The 18,495-nt window shown below is 40.9% G+C and overlaps 1 protein-coding gene across 5 annotated transcripts in view; it reads right to left on the bottom strand.

The window, feature by feature from the left end:
- Positions 1 to 7,332: 7,332 nt before the first annotated feature.
- Positions 7,333 to 18,495, bottom strand: part of sema3fb (sema domain, immunoglobulin domain (Ig), short basic domain, secreted, (semaphorin) 3Fb) — a 57,137-nt gene continuing 45,974 nt past the window's right edge. For 2 of the 5 annotated variants that reach the window (XM_039612551.1, XM_039612553.1), the window contains 9 exons: positions 15,198 to 15,267; positions 14,951 to 15,095; positions 14,501 to 14,723; positions 13,349 to 13,437; positions 13,182 to 13,223; positions 12,344 to 12,501; positions 11,907 to 11,998; positions 11,538 to 11,671; positions 7,333 to 9,623 (listed from right to left, as the gene is read on the bottom strand). In XM_039612551.1, coding sequence (XP_039468485.1) covers positions 9,171 to 9,623; positions 11,538 to 11,671; positions 11,907 to 11,998; positions 12,344 to 12,501; positions 13,182 to 13,223; positions 13,349 to 13,437; positions 14,501 to 14,723; positions 14,951 to 15,095; positions 15,198 to 15,267 — 1,406 coding nt within the window. In that variant the 3' untranslated portion in view covers positions 7,333 to 9,170. The remainder of the gene's footprint in view (positions 9,624 to 11,537; positions 11,672 to 11,906; positions 11,999 to 12,343; positions 12,502 to 13,181; positions 13,224 to 13,348; positions 13,438 to 14,500; positions 14,724 to 14,950; positions 15,096 to 15,197; positions 15,268 to 18,495) is intronic. The other 3 variants (XM_031733005.2, XM_039612554.1, XM_039612552.1) reach the window with 2 other exon arrangements.

Raw genomic sequence — 18,495 nt, 5'->3', positions numbered from 1 at the left:
CAGACATTTCGGTGTTGCTGAGCTGTCTACTGTTTCACATCTATGGTTCTATTGTTTCACAGTGCTCGACTGATCTACATGACGCACGAGATCTGAGGTACTGACTTAAAAATATGTGGATTTTCAGGTATGTTCAACAATGGTCTAATCACAGAAAGATGATGTTGGATGTCGAAAGAAAGAAAGCACGAACAGTGCAATCATTTACAAATGCAAATATACCTGGAGTGGAAAAACAGTCTACACACTTCACTCCAAATACTTCAGTCATGCTGTAGAGAGCTGATATGGTATATGAGAGAAAAGCTGACACTGCCCTCTGGTGGCCAGGTTTGCTTCTCTCAGCAGTCACATCAGTGGAAGGAACAGCAAAATGCCTGCAATGCAAACATTAAATACATGTGCTCACATTAACATACCGGCAATATAGAAGTTTCTTACCTAAACATGCAAACGTGCATGTGTGAGCTAAACAGTGATAATGAATGCAACATAAAGTTCAATTAAGTTAATTTTGAAATACTGATATTTCTCAATAGACAAACTCATAAATAAACTGACTGAACCTTTCAAATGCCGCCTATTTAGTGTAACTGGAGCCGTGAATCACTCTGTCTACTCTTATTTATCTTATTTAACTATTAGTATTTCATGAAAAAGCATTTTAAACAGAGAGTAAAGCTAAATGTAAACAACATGTTCCTTTTATGTTTCCCACTCATTTTTATTTATATGTGAATGAGTGAATCAGGCTAATAGGTTAAAACTATCCAGTTTCCCTCCCCAAATACAGACTCTTATATACACAAATATACACTTAATTATACTGTGCTTCTGAATTTTTGGGAGGACTACTCCAAAGAGCTCCAAGAATAAACTAAGGTGCCTAACAGTAGCTCAGCTTGACTACTCCAGCATCCTTAACAGTTTATCTTTATATTAGTAGCATTGATACTTTTTTATTGAATAGATTTAGCCAATAATACCTTATTTAATTATAGAGTTTAGAATCCAGCACTTCAAGTAGCACTGGGGGATTAGAGGGGGATACCTCTACCACAGTTATGTGACTTATTCAGCAAATGTTGCAGGCAACATAAAATCATGGAATAGGTTAAAGTGTTATAGGTGTCATGTGTTTTTACTTGTTTCTAAGACGTTGATCCCCCATGAACAGTACTGATGACAACATGCCACCTGCTGGCTGATAGCATGAAATGCATGTGTAAGCAGGACCCCTGCTATTATTGCATAGATGCAGCAGAGAGCAGTGGTGCTCCCTCCCATTCCTCTGCTTTACTTTGACAGGTGCTGTTTGTCTGCAGCGGTTGTTTCGCACTTTCCCCTGAGCCTCCTCTGTTTGTGTTTAGCGTATACGAAGGTCTGACAAAACGACACCTGACAGTTTACAAAGGCCAAAATACTGTGTAAAATAAAACTGCCACAGACTTTTAGAGGTGAATTCTTTAACACGTTTATGACAAGTCCCAGAAAGAGACTTTAAATTGCTGTCAGTTCATCATCTCTCCAACAGACTGGCCTTAGTTTTTAATACTGCTCTGTTGATCCTCAGGAGGATGCATGTGAACAAGAACACAGTTTCGTGCCAGACTTCTGCCTCTCAGACTTCTGGCTTTTTCCTTCCTGACAATGCAGGCACTGTCCGACAGCTCTCACTGTGGGAGCTATCCGGAGAATGCCTCTCCTGCCTCTGAGCTGCAGAGTACCCGATGAGACTCGTTGATAAGACAGAGCCGAATTCCACATCTGAAAAGTCCACTGAATGATGCCATAGCTTGACACTATGTCATGTGATTTGACTCTTTGGAGATAATTCCCTACAGTAACACATCCCTATTGTGTTGTAAAGAATGGAGCACAGAAATGTCCAATCAGATTGTAACAGGTCATCCTTTTGTTGTCAGTGGTGCTGAATTCCATGTAGATCAGCTTCTTGGTTTTAGCTGGTTTATGATTCAGAGGCAGAGGTGGCTGAATCAGAAGTGATCTGCGTGTTGATGACATACATAATTTTGACAGCCACAGCATAGGAAGCTGACCTCAGTTACTGGTGTCATCTATTCAGCACCGTGGGACTCCCAACCTAACACCCCTTACATCCTCCGCTGTATGCTGGTAGGAATCAGATAAGCAGTGGGAACAGAGCCCTGTCTATAAGGGGAAAAAGAGACGTCAGAAGTCTCTAGAGCCCAGACGCCATCTGATGCTCTCTGAATGCACTGTGATGGTTTTTCAAACAATCTGATATGTTGTTCCTTGTATCCTGAAACAAATCCACCCTGTTCTAAAATAAGGAGCAGGCGTGTTGTCATCATCACTTATTCAGACGTGTCATTTAGTCTAAACTGAGCAAAGAAAGTTCTCTTTGTAGAACGGTCTCAACCACCTTTGTGACAAGCACTAACAGTCAAAAGTTTTAGAGCACCCCAATTTTTCTAGTTATTTATTGCAGTTCAAGTCATTCAAGTCCAGTGAATAGTTTGAAATAGTACAAAGGTAAGTGGAGAACTGCCAGCGGTTCTGCAGCAATGAAGGTTGATCAAGCCGTAAAAGCTGGTGTTCCAACTTTTCTGGAGTACTTACAACCCCCTCTGTCTGCATAAAAGCAGTAGTGGAACACACTGTAGTACCATAGCCTCGTGAGCATCTGTTGAACATTATTGTACTGCAGAAATTAGTGTGTTGCTACAAAAATGGCAAGAAAAGGCAATTAACAGTGGAAGAGAGACTGACCATCATAACACTTAAAAATGTAAGTCTTTCCTTCAGAGAAATTGCAAAGAAAGTCAAGGTGTACAGTTCCCTTCACCATCAAAAGGCACTCAGAAACTGGGGCGAACTCTGACAGGAAGAGGTCTGGCAGATTCAAAGCCACAACTGAATCAGAGAAGAGTTAGCAGCTTGCGTGTAAGGTGGCTCACAGGACAACAGCTTCAAACACAGCTTAATAGTGGTTGCAGTAAGCAAGTCTCAACTGTGAAGAGAAGACTTCGAGCTGCAGGTTTGACAGGACGAGTTGCAGGAAGAAAGCCATTGCTAAGATGTCAAAATAAGACAAGGAGGCTTGCTTGGGCCATGAAACACTGCCATTGGACTACTGAAGACTGGAAGAAGGTGTTATGGGCTGATGAATCAAAATTGGAAAACTTTGGTTCATCACTCAGGATTTTTTTATTCCAGTTGCTTATTTGTTTGCTTTCATTTCAGAGAGCAATGAGACATTAAACTGCATAATATTTATTTAAAAAATTGAAAAAATTGGGGTGTTTTAAAACATTTGACCTGTAGTGTACATGTATGCACTTATGTATGAACATCTGAGAACAAGTGGCATCTGCATTATGATCTTTTTCTTTTTTTTTTTACTTATTTAAGTCAAAACAAAATCTTCCACATCACTGACTCTGCTTGTTTGCTCATTATGATTTAACTCCCATCAATTATGAACCCTTTGAGTTTGTCTGAGCATCAAAGGGACATGAAGCCTTCTTTATTTATTTACATCCTTGCTTGTCTTAGTACTCATGGGGAAAACGTTCATACTTAAAGGTGTGCTTGTACTGTATAACACTGGTTGCCAGAGAACAACCACAAACATCTGAGTCATTATATCAACCAGGCACTTCATTAGTTACACCTCACTACCAACTTCTTGGAAATCCTTTTCCCTTCAGAACTGCTTTAATTCCTGATGTCAGAGATTTAACAAGGTGCTGGGAACATCAGTGATTCTGGTCCATATTAGCATGATAGCATCACATAGCTGCTGCAGATTTGTCATCAGTTTGAGATTATCTGAGCTTTGTGACATGGCCCGCTATCTTTCTGGAAGAAACCATTAGCAGATGATTACACTGCGGTCATGAAGGATGGACATGGTCAACAGCAATACTGAGGTTGGCTATTGCATTTAAATGATGCCCCACAGCATTATAACACCAGCAACCGCCCGAACTGTTGATACAAGACAGAATGGATCCATGTCATCATGTTGTTTAAACTACATTCTGACTATATTCTGTCACAGCAGTGACTCATGGTAAGTGGTAAATGGCCTGTATTTATGTTGGTCTCATTTGACTCATGAGACCAACATTTTACTAATCTTCTGTTCTCCATTTATAGCCTCTGATTCTTGATCTTTGCTGGTGCCCAGTGTTGTCTTCTGTGGCTGGAGCCCATCTACTTCAAGGTTTGATGTATTGTGCTTTAAGAGATGCTCTCATGCATACCTTGGGTGTACTGAGTCTTTATTTGAATTACTGCTGCTTTCTATCACCCCAAAGTCTGGCCATTATCCTCTGGTTTCTGGTATTACCAAAGGTTTTCACCTAGAAAACTGCTGATCAGACCATTCTCTGTAAACCCTAGAGATGGTTGTATGGGAAAACTGAACTTCAGCAGTTTTTCCTCAACATGTCTACATACCTTAATGCATTGAGCTTCTGCCATGTGGCTGTCTGATTAGATATTTGCATTAGTAACCAGTTGAATAAATGTACCTAAGGGTGTACCTAGGTGTCTGATGCATGTATATCTAAAGCCCAGTATGTTTTGTTCTTCTTAACCACAGAGGTCCACTGTTACCCAAAATAAATCCCAACCCTGACCCACAATCACTAAGTCACAGTTTCTCAGTACATCACAGTAAATGACTTAACTTCACAAACCAAGTATATAACATAATTCCTTAAGTGTGTGATGTTGGAAAACATTTTCTGTCCTTTGCAAAATAAAATGTTGTTTCATGCACTTTCCATGTTTTGTTTCCATGTTTAGCATCAAAAAGCAGGTAAGCTGAAAAGAGGATGGATGGATGCAAATCCTGTGAGGATGTGTGTGAGAGGTTTTCACCGTCCAGTTATTGTATTACTTGCTTTTACTTGTCTTGTGTTTGTTTGTATAGACAGTCATTTTCTGTCTTGGGTTTATTTTCTTATCTTCTTCTTTTATATCTACTTCCCACCTTCACCTGCCAGCTCCTCCAGTGGCTTTTACTCTTTGTCCTCTTTTACCTATCTCTGTTTCTTCCACTGCCACTTTACTCTGACCTAGATTGTTGTGAGAAAAAGTGAGTCACTGTTGGGCTGATCGAAGGTCAGCTGTGCCATTAAGGCCTTTATGAGGTGCAGAAACTCTGGTCTGATTTAACTGACACCGCTCTGGCCTGTTCCCCTTGGGTGCTGTGGGTCAGAGTTTGCCCCCATGAACTTCCATTACCTCGTAACATCTGAGTCATTATATGATGGAAATATTAGTGCTGAGTATGGGGACTTGAGAGAGCTGCATTTTATGAACGATTGCACAACAGATGAACGCAGAACAATGGCAGCTCATAATGCCCTCATGCGGTCTGAAAAATAAAGGGTAAAATTCTAGATGAAACCTTTCTCAAAGGGCAAGAGAGTCATTTCTGATTATTGCTAGTGACCAAAGATTTCATATCATGTCACATGAAGTTTGGCCACATCATGTCTGAAAACACAGTCGATTCAAACATGATGAGCTCACTGTATATGGTGAAATCTTGCTGCAACATATTTATTAAATAGAAAATAGTTAACAAAAAATAAAAAGGATCGCAATATATATTCTTAGGTCCAGTTTTTATAGCAAACACCACTACGTTACAGATATTTTAAGTCCTGAACAAGTTCATGTTTTGAAATGAGAGAAGTTAGCTCTTGGCTCTCATACTTTTCCTGCCATGCCTTTCTCTCCATCCTCCACTTTCCACAATTTAAGACATGAAACAAGACCCAAGCTGTTGTTTAGAAGAAAAAGTATGATGACATCTGTAAATCTTTGTCTGTTTTCTCTTCATATTTCATATTAGTTCAGTTTACTTTTGCTTCATATTTCTGCAACCTTCTTGGATAAAGTTGGACTAAGCCTTGATCAAAGCAGGTGTTTTTGTTCAGCTCTATTTAAGCTTCTTAACTCAGAGCAGTGTCATAATGAGCCGCTGAATCGGCTAAATAGAAAGCAGCCATCATTAAACTGTTCACACATCTGCTTTTTTCTACAGTGACGCGTCAAAAGCGCTATTTTAAACAAGCAAACTGGTGGATTTTCTCATTTAAGTTCAGATATTATTGTTTGAAAATTCTAATTTTAGTTTACTGGTTGGTTTCAGTATTAGTTTCAGTCTTTTTACTTGTAATATGGGAGATATTTCTTAGTCGTAGATTTAAGAAGTTCAGAAGCCATGTTACAATACAAATAGGCACACTTTGTAAAGGCAGTTGACTCAGAGTCATGCAGGCTTCCTCAAGTCTCAATAAACAATTTCACCAAAGCCTCCTCAGGTAGGTTGTGCTCACAGATGTGACCAAAGCCTTTAACTAAAGCTATTTCTGATTTTCCTCTTTCGCCAAAATAGATTATATTTTTATTTTTCCTAACTTTAATAACCTTGTTTTAGAGTGTCTGCCTTTCTCAAGAAATAAGCATTGATTATCAACCCCTTAAGGCGCTTGCAGTGTTGTTGACTGTCTAGCACTTTGTTAATGAGCCTTTAAGTACTGATCGAGCCTGGACATATTAACCGATGCGGATTAGGAACTTGCATAATCCATACTTATTAGGCCCTGAGGTACAGATGCACAGATATAAACAGAGAACAAATGTACTCCTATGTCCTTTCATTATAGCAGCTTCATTGCAAACTCAAATGCATTGCGTACATTTTATAGAAATGTGCATACATATCTCTTTTACAGGTACAACTTTATTCCAAGGATCCAGAGGGTTCTAGGCAGAACATGGAAAACATTCAGCATCAAGCGAATCACAATGAAGGGGGGGAGCATTCCATTCTTATAAAATATAGAGCTTTAATTTATTAGTCAGCAACAACAATGGAAAGGGAGGATAAGAGTAATTTACACGAGTCATTACAATAACATCACCTTTGTGCATTTTCTTTTTTTTTTTTGCTTATTTTTTTCATAAAGTCTGGATGATGCAGAAAGAAAAAACATACAAAACAAACAAAACACTCAAAAACTAAAGACACTTTAAAAAAAACAGAAATACTCAACAAAAATTGTACAACCTTTCTTTGCATTTTTTTCATATTTCGTCTTCAGGCCCCGATCTCATTTAAACAAGACGATCAGGAGCTTTGATTGATTCCTGGGAATACAGACAGATCCCAAATTAAGGAGCAGATACGGTTACCCATGTATGAATTATAGATGCATCTTCCCCGAGGCATCCACACTGACTTTCACACTGCCTAAAAAGAAGATATATCAGAAGCCCCTTAATGTTAAAGTAATATGAAAATAATATATCTTAAACTTGTTCCAATTCTTTTGGACATTTTTTTTTTTTTTTTTACAGAGGAGACTCCAATAGTTTTACTTCCTGTAGATGTGCTGTATCAACGTTTTTACCAGAACTGTCTAATAGAGGCTCTGTGTAATTAATATGACGCTTGCTTTCTATTCCCATTTAAATGACTCTCACACATATACCCTATCCAAACTTATGAGCAACATAATTTTACTTTACACTTTGACAAGATCTATAACGATGTCAATAAAAAGATGTATCGTGCTTTTTACAGGGAATATCTGAAATGACAGCATCTTTAAAGCATTTATTTTCCCCATTTTGCTGTAGTTACGTTGGTCAGACTGCACTGTACACCCACAGAGATGGAAAAAAAAACAGAAGAAAAAAACCAAAACAACCACACACTATCTTATTATCTCAGAATTACAGTACAAATACAGGTTCATGCACACAATGAAAGCCAGCTTCCCAATATTCAATATTTTGGTTAGTGTCACAACATTGTTACAATGCTCTGTTGTGTATACGGGCGATTACTTTTTTTTCCACACATGAATGTCAAAGAGAAAAAAGAAAAAAAAAAGATGTCTTGTGTGCCAAGAACTGCTAACAACTGCTGCCTGATCCGGGCACTTTCCTCATCACGCACTGCAATTGTTTCTTCCACAATTGTGCCATGCCCGAGTGTGCTTGTTGCATATGGCCCCAGCCAATGTCCCCTGAAATGTAAAAGAATAATGCCCAATGTGCAAAATCCTCAACCCCGTATTGCACCTCGGTCTCAGTTCAAAGGAGGTTTGCATCGGGAAGAAAAAGTATTTTTATTAATAGATTTGCAACATAACTGATCTGATTTTTGCTTTGTTTACTTAAAAAAACAAAAAAACTTGGATTCATTGCCAGAAGAAACTGCAGGTTACTGAGAGTAGAGTACAGTAAGATTGTTATCACTGCTAAACAAATGAAAATCATTTTCAGCATGATCAGTGTCTGTGCTGGCGTGTAGCAGTGGTGCTGCACATATTTTACAATCCGTCCTCCAAGCAAGAAGAAAATAGAAGAAAAAAACAAAAACAAAGGGCAAGCACAAGATTCCTGTAAAATGACCCAATTACAACTTTGATAATATTCGAGTAGTCTTCTGTAAGTCTGGGTTCCTATGGAGAAAATACTGTTTCTCCACAATGACCGGGACCATAAGTCAGTGGTCCCCTTGCAATTTGAAGTCTCTGTCTGCGTGCAGCCACAGGGAGCGTGCATCACAGGTGTTCCTGCAGTGTCCGCAAATACAAAACTCCCGGTACTGAGTCAAAGCAAGCAAAAAAACCCCAAAAAACAACAGAGATCCCGTCACCTCCCGTCAGGTAGCTCAATTCCCCGTTACTCAGAGCTGCCTGTAGCTCTACCCTAACAGCTTACGAGCCTCATAACACGTTTCAAAGAGTTGCCAAAGTCATACGACGCTGGCAGATGAGTTTTGTAATGACAGTAACAGCAACAATAAAATTAACAATATCAATAATAACAATATTTGCCCCAAAGGTACCTATACACAAAGAGCATGTTTTTTTTCTGTAAGTACAAAGAAATCCACAGAATGATACTATATACAACCTACAATAAATACTGTGTATCATATATCTTACTGTTTGAATGGATGTATTGGGTGTAGTGGGGTTTACTCGTAAGCCTTTTTTCAGTTTCTCAGCTTTTTTTTTTCCGGTTTGTGGATTTTTTTTTTTCACGCTGCTACTTTCATTGAGTCGCTCCCAGTTTTCATGGAGTGGGGGAAGGTTGTGTTTGGGGGTGGGTTTGAGGGGGGTGCTTCAGACACAAAGTCGGGCTCCTCATGTCTCTACTCCCTGCTGCTCCCTTTCCTCCTCCCCGTCCCTGTGATGTCGGCGGTTGCGGGGCTTCTTCTGCTCCTTGAGCTCTTTCAGGTCTTTGGCCTTAAGGGGGCCCAGCAGCGGGTCACCAAACTGCCAGTAGTCCTGGCAGTACTGATTAATCAGGCTCATCTCTGGCTGGCTCAGGATGGTCAGCAGGTCCTTGTACTGGCCTGCGCTGGGGGTCCACTGCGTGCTGCCGGAGTGGAAAGAAGATGCCATCAAACCTGCACCGCCCTCCACCAGTGCATTGTTGACAGCCCGGCTTGACAACACCACCAACTGCAGCTTGATCAGCGTGTGTTTGAAATTCTTTTCTGTGGCCGTGCATTGGTACAAGCCAGAGTCAGAGGGCTGCAGAGATCGCACGAGCAGACCTTGTTCTGTCTTCAAAATCCGACCGTCTGAGCGCATCTGCAAAGGAAGGATTACGGTCCATTAGCAAAAGTAGTGCGATAACCTGTGCAAAGATACATGTGTATTTACTTGGTTCACAAAAATAGTGCTACATATATCTTAATGAGGTTTTGTTTATGTACCATGTTTAAGTAGATGTAGCCAACATCATCTAGATTGTGTCATTTGTAGTCGTCACTCTTTTGTTTCATTAATAACTGTAGCTTAATTTTTTTCCATTCAGGTGTTCCCTCGTGTTACTTACATGTCTAATTGTCTCATTTGTAGGAGTAGCAACATGGCAAAAAGTGCAGTTCTTCTAGTGGCCACTTGAGGTTGTCTACAAAAGTGAGTCGCCTTTGGAGCTTAGCTTTTTTTTTTAAAAAATTTAATTAAATGAAATTAAAATTCTTTGAAAACCTAAAGTTTTGCATCATCTGGGTCTTTTTCAGTTACAGGTGCAGACTAGGCTGTTAGCTGTCTGCCAGGCTTCACCTCGGTTACTTCAAGTCACTAAACCGGATCTTTTGAGTGTGAAACAATTTTTCTTACAATGAAAAAATGAGTCTATGCACTGGCTTTGTTGGGCAAAATTCTTGTTTTATGTTTGTCTGTTACTTAGCAAAATCAATACACTAAGTTTTCTAATAAAGCCTGCTAGCCTTAGCTGATAACAATAATCATACAGGCCAAAATTAGAAAGGCTTCAAAACAGCAGTCAACAAACCAATGGGAGACAGTAGGTATGTTCATATCAGTATATCGAACAATTTGATCTCCATCTATTGCTCCAAACCTCTGCGACTGCTGGAGGTAGTGCTATTAATGTGCTAGTTTTAGGTTTTAAGATAATCAGCAGAAATGAAGACGCTTAAATTTGAAAGCATGTTATAGTGTCACATAATAACAGCAAACTCATCTTCCTGGGACTAATAAGTATAAAATTGAGTATTTGATACTCTCAGCATAACTAAATATAGACTTTTATCAAATATTTATAGAAACAGGTCTTATCCTTTAAAATGTAACAGGTGGAAATGATCCATTATGATATGCTGAGTCTATCATGTACAACAGACATGATATCTTATTGATTTAATTGCGTTATTAATTGCATTTCTCCCTTTTGCACTTCAGGCTGAATGTGTGAAGCTGATCTTATTTATTTGTTCCAGCATTTAATCTGAGCTTCACTGTTTGTATTTTTATATCAGGTGTCTTCACCATTAATCCTGGTCATGAGGTAAAAAGAAAACAAAGCCAGCAAAAATTGTGAATGAACCTCTCCGAATACACTTTAACTACATCTGTATGTATATCTGCATATAGAAATCTGATTGGCTAAGGGGAGCTTTTTTTTTTTTCTTTTTTTTGTTCCCCAGCAGCAAAGACTGCTCTGCTTTTGGGAACAGACACCATCCAACAGAATAGTCAATAAAAGAAAGGCAGCAACATTACATAGCTTCACAATAAAACTTTAACTAGATCCTGAGGGTTGTATATCACAACAGAGAGCTTTTTTTCACAGCTCCCCTTTATGTGTCCTTCTCTCTGTGCCTCAGGACAGCTGGAGGCCTGTGCAAGAAATCAGGCATCGTTCAATCACAGCCCAAAACACTTAATCACGTTAACAGATAATCAAGAGGAAATTACACTAGAGTTATTTTTCAAATGTGTCACACTGCACATAAATCTCTCCTCTTCTCCACAACAACATAGTGAAGAAATTAAACATTGTGGTGAGCATGTCCAAAAGGAAATCTGTGGAAATGCTCATGTGTTACCAATGAAGGGAAATCCAAGCAAATTCAGTGCTTCAGGAAGTCTATGTGACATTAAAAATGGATAATTATGTATTTGAGTGAGCTACCCTGTAATATAATCTGCTTGTATAACCAGAAACTTTGAGAAACACACTGTTAGGCCGCTCACCTCTTTCCTGCGGTCACTGTTATCCCTCTGCACGTGCCATTTGATGAGAGCGTGTGGAGAGCGGGCCTGACACTCCAGGAAGGTACTGCTCCCCTCCACCCCATACTGCACCATCTCCAAAGTGTTCTTACTGGCTGCAGGGCACAGAGAGAGATTTCCATGGCAACCAAAACACTCATTACCATGAGCTCCGAAGAACCAAAATCTCAGTTGTGGCAAATTAGAAAAAAAAAGTCCTGCCTTTGTAATTACTTTAACAGGTGCTGGAATACAGTTACACAGTTAGCAGCAAAAATGAGCCAAAATGTCAACTGTCCAAATTTATTAATAAAGTAAGAGCAACCCAGGAGGCACAGGAACACGTCTTACCCTTGGAATTGAAGCCTCTGCACTGGCGGATGGGGTTCCCGTACTTGACATCCTGCCTCCGGCTACGTCTAAATGGGTCAGACCAGTATTGCCAAATAAGGAGAGAAAAACATCATAAAGCAACTGCAAGCCATTCAAAGCTGTTTGACAATACAGAAATGCAGTAACGTACTCAATGCACATTGGAATTACTACAAACCATCGTCATGTTACTTTAACATCTGTGTTGTGTGTTTTTACTTGTTAAAAGAAGATGATTTATTAGTGTTATCAGCCACAAAGACCGGGACATGAACACAACTGATTAGGAATGCCACTAAAACAGCCATTCAGCCATCCAGGCAATCTCAACTGAGCATCACTCAACACGCACGTTAGGTCAGTCAGTTAGTTATGAAGTTAGCGTAGCTCATGCTAACAGCGCTGTTGGTGCTTACCTTTTCTGTGAGGCGGAGTAACGGGAGCAGGACTTGCCATCCCAGGCGCAGTAAGGATCTCTGGCCAGACAGCAGTCAGCGCAGGCCTCGCCGTACATGTCACAGCGATGCAGAGCCAACTGGGTCAGCCCCACTGCAGATGACACATACAGCTGTTGCTGTTGAAAGAAAGAGGGCGAGAGAGGTATTTAGACTTTTATAGGACAACTGAAGTGAGCAAGCAGCGGCCAATACTGCAAATCACATGCATCAGGTATGTTTTTTAAAAAGTGCTCTATATTTAGAAAACTACACTTCAATGTAAATGCTGCTGAAATTCTGACATTAAAGCAACAGAATAATTCGTGTGAATTTGACAGCGTTTATTTTCTTTCACATAAAGACCTAAACCCAGCTGGATGTGATGAGCATCCATCCCGCACTAAAACAGCAGCAGTCCCTGGATCATCGGGGGCAATACTGAGCTCATCTCTATCAGGTTGCCATCATAATTTTATGATCAGCTGTTGACATTCATCAGTCTGGCAGGCTTTGTGTAATCCTAACTCTGTCTGCAGACTCATGTCATAACGTGCAGAAGAGGCCAAGTATCTGAATCATTTTGAAAGAAAATACGGAGCTTTTAATGTCTTTTCCATCTTTTCTTTCTTCATTGTCTCCCAGACTTATGGCTTTTCTATGAATTATGAGGGAGGGGGGAAAAAATAACGGGAATACAGCTGTAGGCATGTAGCTTGTGACCTTTTTCGAATCACATCATTAATTTCTTTGGAGGGCGGGTTCTTTTTCTCCTGTGTGAGCAAAGGTTAGGAAAATCAGTTAGTGCAGGCAGGCTTACCCTTTTGGACGAGATCTTCATTGTAGTTATAGGAGTGGGGACCTTGATGTAGAAAATGAGAATGGGGAGCACAGTGTGTTACAGTCAATTTAAGCACAACAGACACACATAGCAAAACAGAAATAAAAAGGAGGGTGACAGAGAGAGAGAGAGCAATCAAAGCTGACCTTGAACACCTCGACTTCCTCCAGGACCAGCTCCTCTGTCTGAAGGTCATCTCTAGGCAGCACAATGACTTTCTGTACCGTTCCCTTGTCTGTGGACCACAACACACACACACACGTCAGTTACACACCGACATCCTCACACCCCCGCCGCTTGTCAACGGGCCCTTGGATTTCCATTTTATTTTCTCAGCAACCTTTAACAGGAGATAATCCTCATATCAACAGGCTGCACTGCACTCTGTGTTTCTGTCACACGGCTCTCTTTGGTTCCCTCAGTGACACGAAGCTCTGTTCTCCTTGGAATACTGACTGCTGCCGCCATGACAAACCTTTCCCGTCATTCTTGCCTTGACCTATTCATTTGGATGCCGTGAGACGTTCTACAAAGAGTTCCTGTGAGAGGGGATACCTGAGATTTATTATGACTTCTGCTCTAGCCCCGGTGCAGGACTGAAAGGCTGCCTCTGACAGCAGCTGAAAGGACACACATTCCTCCAAAGTGGCCGCCGTCACACGCAGGCCCATTAGTCTCTTCCTCATAATGCACAGACGCACAAAGAAACCGGTTAGGAGGCGTCGCACACGACATGTAAAGGCAGCATACTGAGCTGTGGCGGCTGTCACACAGGGGCCTTATTAAAAGCTCACAGACAAATCTCTCTGACACCAGTGGGCAAGATTAAGGTGATGGGTATGCTCACTGTACCCCTCCTTCCTCCCTACTTTTCTGTTTCTCCGCTTTACTCCCCCCCACCCCCCTCACCCCTGCTGCTGATCCACCCCTGCCCTCCAGGTACAAATCTCCTGTTGTTTACTTCATGAGAAGACAGCGAGGTAAAAACCCTTTGATTGGTTAAAGTTCCACTCAAGCACAAAAGGGGAAGAATGCTTTTCTCCTAATGATAAATGATTGCAGGGGAGCCAAGCCCTCCACTTACATGAGATTTATTTCCAGGGGGCTGGGGCATTCTGTTCATTATTCAGTGTCCCACTGACACTGTCAGTCACCATTCCCTGACTCTAATCAAAGGGGTCGCGGGTTCAGACTGACTTCATTTATACACATTCGTTACAAATGACCCACAAATGGAGAGCTGGCTCCACGGATCATTTCTAACACATAAAGTTATTGCACTTTTAGAAAGCACTCACCAGTTCCTAAGAAGAGCACTTCATAGTTGCCGTCTGCAGCTGTCACCTGGTCCACTGTAATGGTGGTGAATTCATAGTCCACGTTGGTCCGAACCACCAGGGGGCGCTTGTGCACTGGGTACACTGCGTTGTGCATGGCAGGGTGATTCCTCATAAAGTTAATCACTTCATCTGGATAGTCCTTAGTGGACTTCATGTTGGGGGTGAACGTACCTCCGGGGCACTGGAAGGGAAACATTAACATTCTCTGCATGAGTACCACAAGCCTAAAAAACTGATGTGAATAAATAAAAAATGCCTGGTGAGGAGCCTGTCCTGCAGTAATATTTTAGGTTTGCTTATGCTGATGCTTGCATCTAACTCGGGTGGTTTCTTAAGTTAGATAGAAGGCACTGTTATGCCAGCTTGCCATGGGATTTATGTGCAGGGTCAGCGAGAGGTGAAGCTCACCGTGCCGGGTCGAGGGTAGGGTATCTTCCCGGTGTAGGCCACCCACTGGTAATTAGGTCCCTCCTTGTGGGCAAAGGGGCCATTGAAGACCATCCGGATGTCAGCCATAGAGTACACACAAACCGCCGAGCCTTTGAACACAGAGCTGTGGAGGAAACACAAAGTGAGCCAAAGACAAAAAAAAACAGGGTAACTTAAAAAAGAAGCAGAAACAGAGCCTGCTCAGGATCTGGTGTGGTGCACTAACCCAGAGACAGAGAAGACTCCATATATGACAGGATTTTTTATATCCTGTGTTGGTTGTATGTAAACATCTCCTGTGATGGAAAAAGAGAGAAGTCATGTCAGTGCAAAGCGCAAGCGCTCTTCTTTACTAATATTTACAGTTGTTTCAGTCAGTCCAATCACTCTCAGCTAGTGGGGGGGCGACGCCTCCCCGGCAGGACTGATGCCCAAAAAAGATGAACTTTCAAGCAAACAGTACATGCTACAGGATTTGAAACCAACCAGCTTGTGTTAAAAAAATACACAACTGCATTATTAGGTGTTTGTGTGAATTTGAGCAGCTTAAGCATGGCTACAATAGTTGATATTGAGACATCTATAAAATCCATGTTAGTAGTGCACATGATGTGTTATTTTTTTATTGCATAAACCTGGAGAATCTGTGCCGGTGCCTTATATTGCATGCATTCACACATCCAGCCTTTGCATAATCAAATAAAATGACACGCAGGAAATTAATCTACTGTAGTATTTACAAAACTGCAGGAGCTTTTTACAGCTTCAAAGAACTTTAGCAACCACAATATTATAACCTATCACCTAATCATCCCATATGAAGCAATCCAAGCCCCAAACAGGCATTTAAAGTCAAGCTGTGAAAGCAAACAGTCTGGATATCTACAGTCTAGACTGGAGGATTGCTAAACCCCGAGAGATTTCCCAGTAAAATTTATACACGGTTTTCTATCCTTTTCCAGCATCCATAGCTCACGTCTTCCAATTTTAGAGAAAGGAAATATCTCTTCTCTCCCAAAGGAGAACTGCATCATACAGTATGCGTTCAGGCCAGTTTTAGAGGTATTTAAATCATAGATACTCACCTCCAGGCCTCTGACAGCAACAAATAGGAAGTAAATGCATGATTAGTGATGAGCCGCTCTGCTCTTTAGTACCTGGCCTAAATAACAGTCCCAGGAGGCATATTCAGTCTACATTAGGAAATGGCCTTCAGTTTGAAAAAGAGAATGCACTCCCAACCTAGCCGAAAATGACCAGGAGTAAAAGGAAGGGAGAAAATCTTCAAATGTGGCTGTTAGAGCTTGCAACGTGGAAGAAGATAGGGTGAACTATAGAAGAAGCTATACCAGTCAAGATTTATGCACTCTCAGTTCCATATAGACCAGCATGAGAAATTAGCTGTCAGACTGCTATGTAGATAGAATGATACATGGGTGAGATAAGCTATCTTTGAATCTGAACTGCAGGGTTTTGGTCTTGTCCACATTAGCGAGGCTGTACAGTCTTCCTCCGGGGACTGCGTGCAGCTGTGAACTCATCTCAGGAGGAAAAGGATACAGCTCAAAGATAGCGGGCACTTTGCCCTTCTTTTTGAGTGGCTACCAGTTTCACACCCATCCACACACCCGCATCGCCACGCCATCTTCCACAGCTGCCAGAGGCAGAGCAGGGAACGGTCACGGCTTTAGCGCGTTCACAGCACGATGGGCCGTCACGGGTGTCACACAGCAGATGATCCTTGTCGTGACACCCAGCTGGTGCTGTTTTACTTTCACGCAACGAGATGCAAGTGCATGCACATGTAGACAAGACAGCACTGAGGCCAACATACAGTAGAGCTATACAGTCGCTAAAAACAGATCAAGGCTTCAGGGGAGAAAAGCTACGTGATTTCCAATAAAAGCTAGTCTGACAGGACAGGGATGAGTTTGCTCCAGGGAATGTAGAATCCACATACCACAACCAGCTCTTTTTATTTTCGCTTGGCAATAATAACTCAGCCATCACGCATCCAATTTTATTTAAAAAAGAAACAAAACAAAAGAAAAGGTTTTCTGTTTGAGTGAACAATTACTATTCTTGTCTAGCATATCTCACTCCTTCACTCGTTTCCTCTTGCTCTCTGGCTTTTCTTCTCACTACCTATTGATAAGAAATGTGTTTTAAAGCATTGCCTGTATAAAACATAGAAGCTTTATAATGGTTAACACTATTTTAGATCATTGTGGGTCATTTAGGTACAAACTGAAAGACAGAGCAAAGAAAATGTCACATGTTCCAACTGCAAAAACTCCCAAGGTCTCAGACGTGATTTGCCAAAACGTTCTACATCAAAGACAACAGCTGCTCTGGATGTTTGAAAAAACTCCTCAGTAAATGGAACGGTACTTACACAGGGTAATAATAAGTTATACATTCATATTTTAAAGACTCTTAGAGAATGGCAGGGTTAAGAGTCTCCTCACTCAAGGATATCTAGCTGAACTGAGAACGTGTCCCGGCTTGAAGCCATTTTCAGATGCGCAGTTACAGTGCTGCTTTTATTCGACATGATAGTGGATGTTTGGAAAAAGACTTGAGGCCCAATAAGATTTCATGTCACACAAGAGGTAGCCTCAACATAGGTAAATAAACAACACAGAGCACAAAAAAGACACTGTTTAGATGTTTATGTTGTAGTCACAAACCTGTCTGGAAGACATTAATAATACAGTCCAGCAGTCATAAATAAAATCTGGATCTGACAAAATGTTAACAGGGACTGAATGAACTGTGGGGTTTTTTCTTCTTTCTTGCAGATGTTTGTAGGAGTCTTTCATCTGAGTTTATTACATAACAACAACTGGATCTGTAGAGAAGTCACCTAACTAAAAGAGCTGTGCGGCAGAGTTTGAACATTTTTATTTTATTCATAGTAACAGTCTTATTCATTTACTTGAGATTTTTAGATTTTTTTTCCAAGCTCTACAATAAAAGGTGCTGGGCCTGGCCATGTTCTCCCTGTGTCTGCAGGAGTTATCTCCTGGTACTCCAGCTTCCTCCTACAGCCCAAAGACATGCATGTTAGGTTAACTGTTGGCTGTAGGTGTGAATGTGAGCGTGAATAGGTGTCTCTCTGTGTTAGCCCTGCAACAGATGAGAGGTGTCCAGGGTCTACATGACCCATGAAAACTGAAGAAAATGGATGGGTTTAGTATTTAGTGGTTCTAGTAAGTGGATATTTGGGCAGGCTAGTTACTTTCCCTGTTGTCTTTTTTATTATTTCTTTTTTACCATCATAGAAGATGCCTGTTATAGAAGTGGATGTCATATTCATGAGAGTTGCACAAATGTTCTCATCTAACTTTTAGGAAGACAACATTTTGTTGTATTTCCCAATGATCCCCTTGTGCTCAGTAGTTAAAGTCCCTCTTAACATCCTAAAATTGCCACTTTTGTCTGCAAAGACTAACTCTCCAGCTAAAGAGCTTTTCAAACATTCAAACTAGACAGTAAATGTGATGCCATTTGCATGAAAAAAT

This window comes from Oreochromis aureus, linkage group 5, assembly GCF_013358895.1.
Source record: "Oreochromis aureus strain Israel breed Guangdong linkage group 5, ZZ_aureus, whole genome shotgun sequence".
In the NCBI taxonomy this organism is placed as follows: Eukaryota; Metazoa; Chordata; class Actinopteri; order Cichliformes; family Cichlidae; genus Oreochromis; species Oreochromis aureus.
This window is presented reverse-complemented; position numbering and strand designations above follow the sequence as displayed.